The sequence below is a fragment of the Linepithema humile genome, chromosome 2 (assembly GCF_040581485.1).
Source record: "Linepithema humile isolate Giens D197 chromosome 2, Lhum_UNIL_v1.0, whole genome shotgun sequence".
In the NCBI taxonomy this organism is placed as follows: domain Eukaryota; kingdom Metazoa; phylum Arthropoda; class Insecta; order Hymenoptera; family Formicidae; genus Linepithema; species Linepithema humile.
In genome coordinates, this window is record NC_090129.1 from 22,331,386 (window position 1) to 22,343,480 (window position 12,095).

Consider the following 12,095-nt stretch of genomic DNA (forward strand, 5'->3'; position numbering starts at 1 on the left):
TTCAGGCGATGTATCGACAGATCCATCTTACTACTTCTCATGGGCGTGCCTCGCCCCGAGGGGCAACGTGGCGTTTCGCGTTTTGAAAATCAACGGAATCGCTGCCGGGCGAAGGATTAAATCCTGCGGTGCAGCGCCGTGCTTTTGGCAACTTTCGCCGCGGGCTTGTTTGCACACCTGAACTCTTTCCCTATATAATTTAAGCGAGCCATTAATAATGGCTCTTCCGTACGATCGCTTACGTCGGATCGCACCCAGATCTATGGTATCCTCATCTAGAATTAGCGTCACGTGTAGCATTAAATATAAACGCCCTCTTGTTTGCTCAATATTAAGGATCGCCCGTCGTAAAATAAGTGAGAAAATAAAAGGACCTTTCATCTAATTTGTATTCTCACCTAAAATTGATACGGTCATTAATATAATGTTAAATTTATGCGACGGATTACGATTGTTGTGCGATGGAATCGTCGATGTGATTTTTAAATATTCATTTAATTAATATTAAGCTGATTTTGAAGTATTAATTGACTGACAAGCGTGAGCGAGCGGGAAGAGATATTTTTTCAGTGACTTGATTTTTTATTGACCAGTGATATACGAGTCACGCTGATTAAATAAGGATATATTGCGGAGCGAGATGTATCGCACGAAAAATAAATTGGAAGCTCGCCCGATAATTTTCTGATGAATAAACATAACGCGAACATTAATACTGGCACCGGTCAATAATAAATAAATTGGATGCGAAACGCGGAAAATTGTAATGTATTTACGCGTCATACTTTCGCGTGGCACAACCTGCGTTTATATTCGCGCTCCGAAAGTTTTTATTAACTTCCGCGTACCGCGTAATGTTCCCACGGTAATTAACCCGGGACAATAATTCTCGCGGCTGCGGGAATAACCCAGTGCGATTCAGTTTCTGCTTCGTGCGAAGCTATTTGAAATCAATTTGTTAAGTTTGCGCGTATGCAGAATGAAGAGAGAACGATGGTGCATTAAGTTCCCAAATAAATTTCTAATGCTTCTGCAAAATTGTTGAAAGCAGCTTGCAATCAACTATGTTTATTCGAGATACGATTATATACTATTCAAGTATTTTTAACTTTTTTATCGATCTCAAATTAGAAATCTCAAATTACTTTTATATGTATTATATATCGAATATTTTTATTTTAGATCTCTAGGTACTATACGTATCTCAATAATGTGCAAGGTAATGTTTTTAATAACGTTATTCTTTTAGTAATATTGTTGATATTTTTCTGCCCGAAAGTCTATTGAAAGATTTTTGTATAGAAATATTTTTTTGACATTTCCATCACGGTACGCATATAACGTCGCAAGATTGATCGTTTGCCATGCTGTGTCGAACAGTGGCACGGATGGATGTGGAATCGGTTGTGTAAGATTGTCATTCGCGCACGCCCGGGACGACTAAAATAGAAACGCTACGAATCATAACAAACAACGTCAATGCTTTTCGAAAAGATCGCAAGTAACAAGTAAACTCGTAATTCCGTTTGTGCGCGATGACATCAATTCGACGCAGCTCGGAATTCCGATCGGCCCGGAGCGATCGGCGGACGGCCGGCTGGTTGCCAGTTTGTTTTTATCGAGTAGTTACTCCCGCGGAAAAAGAGGAAGCGAATGTAACTAAACGCTTCGCAAAAGTACCCCGAGGGTTCTTTAGATCCCATCAATCGCGATCTGTCCGTTTTCATACACCGATACGTTTATCTCTCTTCGAACTTCCATCAATCGTCCGCTCGGCATCGCGCGATCGACTTAATGCAGCGATACGAAATATAGTTTCCCCCGCGATACAAATTTTTATTTCGATACTTTCGACCTTGCAGCTCCTCCGATACGTTTATAACAAATCTACACAGCGTGCTTCGAGATTACGCTTCGTATCGCACGAAAAAAGAAGTTCTCGAGAGGCCAAGATGGGAGAATGTCGCTTCATTATTCTCGACTTTTGCCACCGTTTCGAGTAATCGGGAGATCCCAGGCGTCAGAGGAGAAAAAAATCGCTCACAATTAATATGTCCTGTCGTCGAGTGTGCAGGGGTCCACTCTCCCTCGAAAATCGAGCCGAGCCGTCGCGACGCCATCCTCCGGCGGTGCCGCGTCTGCCGAAAAAAGAGCCGAGGGGAATCGAGGGAAGGACGAAATTTCGTAAATCGAGTTGGCCTTCCCCTGGAGGGTGTCGGTGCGTCTGTCCACCATATTGATCGTGGAGGCGGTAGATACCCTGCTTGCCTATACATACATGTGTGTATGAAAGCGTATGTGTATATATACATATATATCTATATATATAAAAGAGGAGATATATATATCTCTTCTCTTTATATATATATATATATATATATAAGCGTCTATACATATACAAATGTAGGTGCACTATAGATATATATAAATATATATATTTATATTTATATATATATGTATATGCATATATATATATATATATATATATATATATATCTGTATAGGACGGCTTTAGGGGTGGCTTTCACTCCCGAAGCAGAGCGGGGGCGGGAGGAAAGGGGTACAAGTGAAGGGTGCTGACGCTGGCACGAGGGTGGGCGAGAGGCGGCTTTGCTGGCGTTGGGTGGCGGAGGGAGGGTTAGAGGGGGGTATCGGGCGGCGGCGGAGGACGCGGGGGTTAGCAGCACAGAGTGTAGCTGGGCAAGGAGGGAGATGAGGGATTCTGGTGGCGTTGGAGCCGACACTCGCGGGTGCCGCCGTTACCATGGCTACCACCACCCTCGCTGTGAACAAGCCCTCCACGTCATATTGGCATAGTATATTCCCCGCACCATAAAGCCAAATAATCTACCGAGTGATCCAATCTGAGAGACTCCCTGTCTAACTCACGCCCGGCCAACTGCACTTTCGTGCGCAGATATTGAACATTCGCACGCTGGTTGTGACATATCACTACTTTTGCGCTGCGTTCAATAGTTGTGATGGTAATTTCAAACGAGAGATAGCTCCCTCCGAATTGTCGTAACGAAATTAATTATCAGTCGAATTAGTTGAAATTAAATAAATGATTGTGGAGATTTTAAATATTATGGACAAAGGCGTGATTTTGCATTCGAAAATTATTGCCAAACATAGAAGACTCGGTTTTGTAGCACGAAAAATTTACACAAAGTAAATTGTAAGTTTTTAAAATATAACGTTTTAAAAAGACGTTGATATTTTAACAAAGCTATGGAGAGAATTTACGATAAGTTAATAATGCAATCAGTGTAGAAAGGAATGTGTTGAAAGATGAGAGACAAAAGTTAAGAATTTTCATAAAAGTTCAGAACTTTTTTCTAAATTCGACACATTAATCTTGAAATTTAAACCGCTCAATTATGCGTCTTCAACGCGCAAGCACTTTATCAAATTTTCAGTGCGATACTCCATCACGCGGACTTAACCGGTCGACGGCGCCATATTTGCATACGGCATACCGTCTGCCATAAAGTCGAGCGGTCCACAGGCTGATTCATACGGGGTTGACTCCCGCAGCTTCCATTTTGCAAATGATTCCGTGTAACAGGCCTCTCTAATTGCTACTTGATCATCGACGATTACAAGTCGCTTCTGTTATGTCCGGGTTTGCGAGTGAGAAACAATAAATTGCATTCACAGCGTGAGATCTGCTCCGCGGGCCACGAGCCGAAGTTACTTTGATCACTATCTCTCTGAAATCGGAATGCTTTGTTCGCGGTTGCACGTGTCTGCTCCAGGATATTGCTACTTGATAGTTGCGTTCGACGGCCGACCATGCATTTTGCTGGGCGAGAACCAGCGATTTGGAAGTCAAAATACAGTACGGGAGAAAAGTTTCGGTCAACCACAAATGGTACACATGGGGGATACATTGTCGCTCGCATCCGCGGAAATCGGGAAATCAAGCACTATTGCGATACGTTTCCATGAAATTAATATCATAATATTGCAATTAATTGTAACAGTATCGCAATTATATACAGGGTGTTCCGTACCTATTCTCTATCGACCGCGTTCTTCTTTGCAGCGATGAGCGCGATTTACGCTTTTAATGGAGCATTTTTAATTAAAACACACGAACGTCAATGCACCCGTAATCACAAATAATAAAATTATCGCGCATATAATTATGCCATTTCGAGACTGCAACGTTTCGGTTAGGGCATATTACGTCAACCTTATGCATTATTGCATACAGTTGCTTATGAATTATGAAATTAATTAATTTCACATTCTGCGCTGCGTCGCGCCGCGCTGATACAAAGCCACAATTGGATGCTACGATCCCGTGTATCGGTCGTCCCGGAAAATGTCATTTTTAAATCATGGTTAAAATTGTTATTGTTACTCGCGACGTGCCTTGTACAACGTAAGCTCGCAATAAATGAAATTCATCAACCAACATCCAATAATTAATTTAACAAAGTGGAAAAAAGTAACGCGTGCGAGAGAGAGAGAGAGAAGAGAAGAGAAGAGAAGAGAGAGAGAAAGAGAGAGAGAGAGAGCGAGCTACCGCAACAATTTCTAACCGGGGGGAAATACCTATAATCTATTTCTACTAAATACGTATTCTAACGTATTTCGATATTCAATCGAATATATCTATGGGAAGGGGTATCGTTTTACCGGCGAATCCACGAAGCGGCGAAACGAAGTTTCAATAACCCAGTTTTTCGATTTTCAAATAATCCTCCCCCGAATCTAAGCCGCGTCTTCTACCGTTCGAAAAATCTATTTGCTCGATCGCGAAACTCGATGGGTTTTACAATAAACTGATTCCTTTTAAGTCAATCGTAATTCTGAGCTTTTGAAAAAATTTTAATTTCACGGTTCTCGACGGCGATGAAACGCCTGTCTTATGTATCTGCAAATTATGATATTTTAACGTGAAAGATCATTTTTTTATCTAAATTATTCATTATTCAAAAATGTATGCGTCTGATTAAAAAGAATCGAGCTTCATACGACGATGCCGAGGGAAAGATAAAAAAGATAGAAATTACTCGGGAACTTGGCGAAAATTGTCGAGGGAAACGAGCCTTCGATACTGCCATTTCGTTCCTCAACGAAACGAGACAATGGCCCGGCCGGGACAATGTTCGCTGCGCGGTCCCGCGCAAAACTTCGTCGCCGGGATATCTAGCCGGTGGCGCGAATCGTTTTCTCGCTGCTTCACCCACGGCCGGAGGGGTTGGCAGCGGGATTGTAACGCGGGTGCGCGCGCGGGGGAGGTGGCCGGCTAAGCGAGGCTCATTTTGTCGGCGGCAGATATGGCGCGGCCCGCCGCCACCCCCGACGCCCCGACCGCCTTCCACAGCCGCTCATCCGGTGACGCGAGGGACGCGGAGGTGACGGGGGGAGGGGGGATAGATGGTTGAGCCGGGGGTGGAACGGCTGGCTGGCGACATTATTAGACGCCCCCGGTGAGTCAGTGAGCGAGCGGCGGTGAGGATAGGGCCCTTATCATAGGGGGCGGACAACGACGACAACGACGACGACGGCGGCGGCGGCGGCGGTGTCGCGGGGTTGGACGGAGGGTAATGAGGAAAAAAAACGGTGCACGGAGATGTTGCAGCGAGATATCGCACGACCGCAGCCGTTCCGTGCCGCGGAAAAAGGCACCTGCCTGCGCGAAGAAAGACGCAATTTTCGCATGCATCTACCTCCGCCGGAGTATTAACTCGGCTCGCGGTGGAAAAAAGGAGGACTATATCGCGCTGTCATTGAGGGAGTATAAACGTTGAAAAATGTACAGTACCTTCCAGATGTGTCCTGGCCAAAGGAGACAAAGAAATTCAGATACATGTATAATGAATATACTTTTATTAATCTTTTCTTCTATTTGGAAAAAATGCCAAGTCCAAAGGTAATATCAATGAAAAATTTGTAATATATTGAAATTATTATTCGAACACTTATGTTAGAATCATTAAATCGCATCATTAATCGCAGGATTAGTAGTTGCGCGAAGCACGCCATCGACATATTTCACGATTTCTCTCGCAGCTCTTTTTCGCGTCGCGTTGGGAAATAAGGTGACTGGCGGATCTCGTCGACTCTAGTTTGTCGATAGTGATGCCTGCGGGAAGTGAGCAGCCCTCGAATCCTCGTCGGCGGAGTTCTTATTCCCGAAATTAAACGACGGCGGTTCATCCCCCCAAACCCAGCGCAGCCGGTGCTTTTATTTGATTCGCGATGCGACAGCCAAGATAGCCGGCGCGGCGCCGAGCGCGGTGCTCATCCGAGCTCCCTCGTGCTCGCGATGCGGTCTGAAAGCTTTTTCGCCGCATAGGAGGCGGAGGGACGAGGCGGGGGAGGGACGGGACGACCGGCGGAACGAGGGGGCGGGCAGGCGGGTGATGTTCCATCATGGGGAATGAAAATCAGGGGCCCCCTCGGGGCTCGGAATTAAAATGGCTGTCACACGCAGCCGGGGGTTGTGCTCTTCCTGCGGAAAACCTCGGCGAGAGGAGGAGAAGGTATGAAAAGCACCCATCCCCCCGGCCGCCGCTTGCCACCCTTTAACCACCCTCTTCCTACTTCTCCGGCATTTTTTTGTTACCTTATTCTCTCTTTCCCGACTGCCTGTCTTCCTCCTTCTTTTTTTATTTCTTTTTTTAATCCGTTTCTGCTCTTATCAGAAGCTGCTGCCGCGTCGTTTTCAAGACGACCTGTCGTCCGCCGCTTGATCGGCACCGATATTCGATCCCTCGTGATCGCGGTTGCTATCGATGGATAGAACGTTTATATCCGGGCGCTAGTTACCCAGACATGAGATCGCAAAAGTTAAGTAGACGCGCAGAAAATCCGGAAGTGATAACCTTTCAGGCGGAACAGTTTGATACCCGGACGGGTAATGTACGTACAGCATAAAATTCAAAGGAATATTCTTGTTGAAATATTTTCTCAACAAATTATTCTGTCCAAAATATAAAAGCCCGCTGTACGAACGGAGGCGATATAATAAGATGTGATTGAGACAAGTTACGTGATTCTCGATAAAAATAAACTGATATTAATTTTTTCCGCAGAAAACGACGAAATCAAATGTGATGAAGAAATGAGATCTTAAACAATAGCTGTCTGTAAAATTTCTCTTGCGATTTCCGCTTTAGAAGGACACCCGGTATAGCTTTGGTTCCTGCGTCGTCGAACCAATCTTGCTAAGGGTGCGTAGCTCCTATAGCATTCCCCCTGGTACGCCCCATCCTCCCGTTGGCCCCCGAGGGGATCGAAATTAAAATGACAATGAGGGCAGATCCGAAGGGTGGCTAAAAATGCGTACCCTTGCCATCGTCCAATCAGCAACGGATCCAACGACGCCATCGCGAACCATCCCTCTTCTGTCGCTTTTTTTTTCTCCCTGCGGCCCTTCGCGTCCGGAGAAACGCCACGAAATGAAAACGCTTAAAGCGCGATGATCCTTCAGCGGAATCTCCAACCCCTTCCGCTCTTACTCGCAGTCCCTTGGAAAAGTTTTCGAATAATCGGCCGAAGCCGAAGGGCAATTTCTGCCCGATTTACGTGACAGTTGTTACGTAATAAACGATAGGAATGATACTCGATATGCGCGAAACGAGCGCTTCAATAAAACCGATTAACGTTTATTATTTAATCTTTGGCTTGCTTGCTGTGTATTACACGGAACCGATGAAAACTTTTGTTTTTGTTATTTGTGCACGCTAATATGCTACGCTTACTTATTGGTCACCTAAGGAATATTTATTTCCAATGGAAAGATTGATATTCGATTTACGAAAAGACACGATTTTTAACGTCCTTCCAGTTATTGCGCAATTGGGCTTTCGAGTAATGTGAAATATAAGTGAAGCTTTAAAATTACTGGAAGTGCGAAAGATGCGGTGAAAAATGTATAATCGTATTGGGAAATGTACGCAAATATTTTTCGATCGTACAATGGAAAAAAAAAAACAGTGACGATGTAACGACCATTCGGCGCGTAACCGTTGGCCATTGGCTTCTCACCTACCGTGTTTGGATATTTCCATGAATATAAAAACGTAATTCACATGAAATATTAATTTCGAAATTGTGATTTTTCGCGATTTTTCGCATTCTCGAATATGTCGACGGAATGATGATAAATCATAAATTTTCTTGTACATTTGTTAGTTATTCAGACATACTTGAAAGCGGCACACTTCAAGCCTACATATTTATCAAATTTATTCGATTTTAGAATTATATTTCGTGACTTATGTGACTTAATAGCCTTATTATTAAATTATACAATCAAAAGGGGCGACATACTGTAGATTATAGTCTATAAAATTAAACGATAAATTCAAATTGACTCCGATGTATTTCGGCCGCGCTGTCGACTCACCTCTGCCTTCGCCATCGCGCCGGTCGCAGGATCGCCGATACGAAAGTTGCAGGCGTAAAGAAAAAAAGCGTTTGCGAGTTGACGGAAGGAAGGGGGCGGGGGTGATACAGAACGAAGAACGAAAGCGATATCCCCGTCGGCACGTGCACGCGGTTAAAAAGGTTCACGAGATTTTACCGCGCCGGTCGCGACTCGGCACGGCAAAAGCGGAACCGGCTGTCGCGATACGGATCTGACCAATCATAAAGGGCACGCATACGCACTCATAATGGCCACTTATTCATCTGTCCAGGACCGCTAGCGAACAAAGGCGGAAATTAGTCAGGTTCGTTATGCTTATTAATTGACTGACGTTTCCGTCATATTATTGTACGATGAATCGAAAGCTGCTCTCTCGTGCGGTCCTCAAAAAGCGGGCTTCTGAAACGCGCGCGGGTCTCGCTGCAGGACGTTTCATTGACAGTGAAGTCAACGATCTGAAAGAGCGTGCCGACGCTTCCGCGGGCAGCTTCCGTAGTTGGATTGCGCGATAAGAATGTATAACAGGGTTTCCCACACATATTACGTTATGAATAAATGTGCTAAAGGGTCTGCTAAAAGGTCCTATTCCCAGAAACCACTTGTCTCTGTGCAGAATTACCATTATCGTTTGCAGTATTTTGATTTTATTACGATTCTATGCAACGTGAAAGCGAAATGAAGAAAAATAGCCTCATCGTCAAAGCAGAAAGATAGTTACTCGTCGTCAAAGCAAATCTCAAAGAAAATAAATCATACGCCTGATTGAGGCAATTTCAATATTCTGAATTCTGAAGGGATTTATTTATTCGCAAGTAATTATGGCACGACTAAAGGATATGCGACAGCGCTCGCGAGGAATGAAAAGCGAGAGAAAGAGAGGACTTCGATAATGTTTTCAGGAAAAAAGCGTCGGTCGAGAGTTTCGCAGAGAAACTGAATGTTCTCAAATGCGACAATTTATTAGTATTCTATAATAATTGCATACACAGATATTAATTATTGAACAGCGTAGCGCATCTATTGGCAGCGGTATGGCTGAAGGAAGAAATGAGAGAGTACAAAGTGACGGGGGAAAAAACGGCGAGACGATACGAGCAAGATAAATAGGAGAAAATGAGGCGCAGACGAAGCGCAAAATGCGACTCGAGTGAATCGCAGAAAAATTGCATGCAAATAAGAAGTTTTTCATATAACGTACGTTAACGTATAAAAGGCTCAAAAAGATATGACGTTACGGTATCTATTCTCTGCGTTCTCAAAGGAAAAGCATTCATGTACGAAAATCCCTTTTTCGTACGCACGGTGGACTGTTATTACGTTATGTGTCTAAAGAGTCATTATTTATATCGTTAACCGACGTACGAAAAATACTTTGTAAAATTTGATATCAAAAGGGAGATTCATATCGAATATCTTCATTATTATCTTCAATTAAGAATTATTTTCGACGAGAGCGAAGACAACCGCAAATTATTATTGTTCTTCTTCACGTACACGTAAGACACATCTCATAACTTTCGCGTGTAACGCGTATGTATTGTCATTTTTGTAAAAAGTACCATCTTTCGAAATGCGATACCTCGTTATCTTGTTCCCACGAATATGGAGAAGAATCGAAAAACGCCGGCACTGTATACGTGAGGGGATAAAGCAATTAGGTGGATTCGCTAATAACGATGCCCATGGTACGCTATTCTCCCTTCCGTTAATTCGTCCTCGTTAAATGTAAACCAGTCGAAGCAGCTGTGTTTTAACAATCATGAAATGCCGCACCTCATATATTAGAATCGTATTTTTCTTTTTCAATTTTTTTTTTATTACCTCTCTACTCGAATTGTGTTCGCGATGCAGTTGCACGTAATTTTTATCTGAAATTCTATTTTTGGTTAAACGACGCGCAAACTCTTTTACGGCCGACATTATTGTATGCGCTCATTTTATGCACCCTTCGCGAGAAATCGATCGAAAATGGCGATCGGTCGGTCCCAGAAAGGGTGCGGAGCCCACGTGGTGGAGCTCGGGGATTTCTTAATGATGCTGACGTCGGTTCTCTCTTGTGTTTATCCTTCGTCGAGGGACGACGCGTATGAAAGAGGAGAGGTGGGCGTATCGGTGCCGGCGTACAGCTGCATCTATATCCCGTATCATGCACCTATATCCTTAAGCAGGGTGGTAGGTTATATCGGCGAGGGAATAATGCCACGGGGGTGCCGGAACGGTTTCATTACACGGCTTCCCGAGGGATAATATCCCGGGATATCTCTCCGCGGTCGACCCCACGGGGGTGAAATTCCGTGCCACCAACCCGTCTCGCATGAGAGATGAACCCTCTGTACGAGGTGGAGCATCACCCTGAGCAACCCCCCTTTGGAGGGAGAGCGCGTTTGTGGCGAGCAAGGGAGGAAATTGCCAGCAACCGGCCGCACCACCGGGCAAGGGATTGCCATGCGACGACAGAAAATGGCCGATGGCCTGGTTGCGATCGCAAATACGAAGGCGCTATTTTAATAATGCAGCGAGAACGGGTTTTACATTGTTTGGCTTCTGTATCCCCTTCTTGTTGAAGTTAAAAAAAAAAAGAGCGATGCACAGTGAACGCAACGGGTGCTACATTTCTGTTGCAATTCGTCGTTCTTCTTTGTTTCTGAATGTGAAATTTTTCAAGTTAAAACATGGGAAAATTATCGATTGCTCCGCAGAAAGTTTTATTTTTATCACAGAATCACTGGATCGTATAAATTTTTAATTAAAGAATTAAAGGAAGAGTCTCGCGAAGGTGATCGTGCATCGTCGTTTCTTCGAACGTATTTTTTTTTTTTTTTACGTCGGCATCCTTTGAAGTCGCCGTACATACGAGCTCGCCTAGCTCGGTGCTATTATATTGCGATCACGCGCGCATTGCGATTAGTATTTAATGCGCACAATGTATAAGAAAGGGTCCTTTTCCCGTATCAGATGCGGGGCGGGCCTTATAGACCAGTTATTAGGCCGCTGACAGGCCCATATAATCCGACTGCCTCTCGTAATGTGCAGAATGAAAAATATAATGCCTATTAGCGAGGATCTTTTCAGCGTAGTCCGCGTGTTGCCCTCGGGATTTTTTCTTCGCCCGTATTTCCTCTTTCCCCACGTCGGCCGCGTGTTGGTTCGCGCACGGGTAATTTTTATTTCCTCCCTGTGCGTGTTCCGCTTCTAAGTCTCGTCGTTTAACCGAATGATCTGACAGCGCAATGGATCAAGAGTCGATTTTTTTCTATCGTATGACTTTTTGGCGCTGACAAATCCAAATAAATTGTTGCTTATCGTCGGGAATAAAAAAAAGATTGAATAAAATAGAAAAAAATACATTTTTGTATCATCTCTCGTATCCATTTATCTCGATTATTTTTTATTTGGAATTGTGAAATCTTATTTGTCAAGCGCGCTATTCTTAATAAAAATTTTCTCTATAAGATTTTATTAATATTTAAAATTTTTCTGTTGCAGAAAAAGTCCATCGAGAGTCGGTCGATGAAATCAATCCAGGTGAGTCCAAAAAATACTTTTCTTTTACTATTTTTTGTCGATGCAACCCATCAAAAATACTACATATTAAAAATTCACTCGTTTTACTCATTACATTTAAAACTTGTCGGTTATGATTATTAATGAAAATGTTGCATCGAAAAAGTTACTTGAGAGAAAGATTTCTTCCGGTTTTACATGG

At 43.7% G+C, this 12,095-nt stretch overlaps 1 protein-coding gene across 3 annotated transcripts in view; it reads left to right on the forward strand.

Annotated features, from left to right (window-relative positions):
• Positions 1 to 12,095, forward strand: part of LOC105670837 (Fanconi anemia group J protein homolog) — a 42,396-nt gene that overhangs the window by 20,749 nt on the left and 9,552 nt on the right. For all 3 annotated transcript variants that reach the window (XM_012364574.2, XM_012364573.2, XM_067350743.1), the window contains exon 5: positions 11,876 to 11,914. In XM_012364574.2, the coding sequence (XP_012219997.1) occupies positions 11,876 to 11,914 (39 nt within the window). The remainder of the gene's footprint in view (positions 1 to 11,875; positions 11,915 to 12,095) is intronic.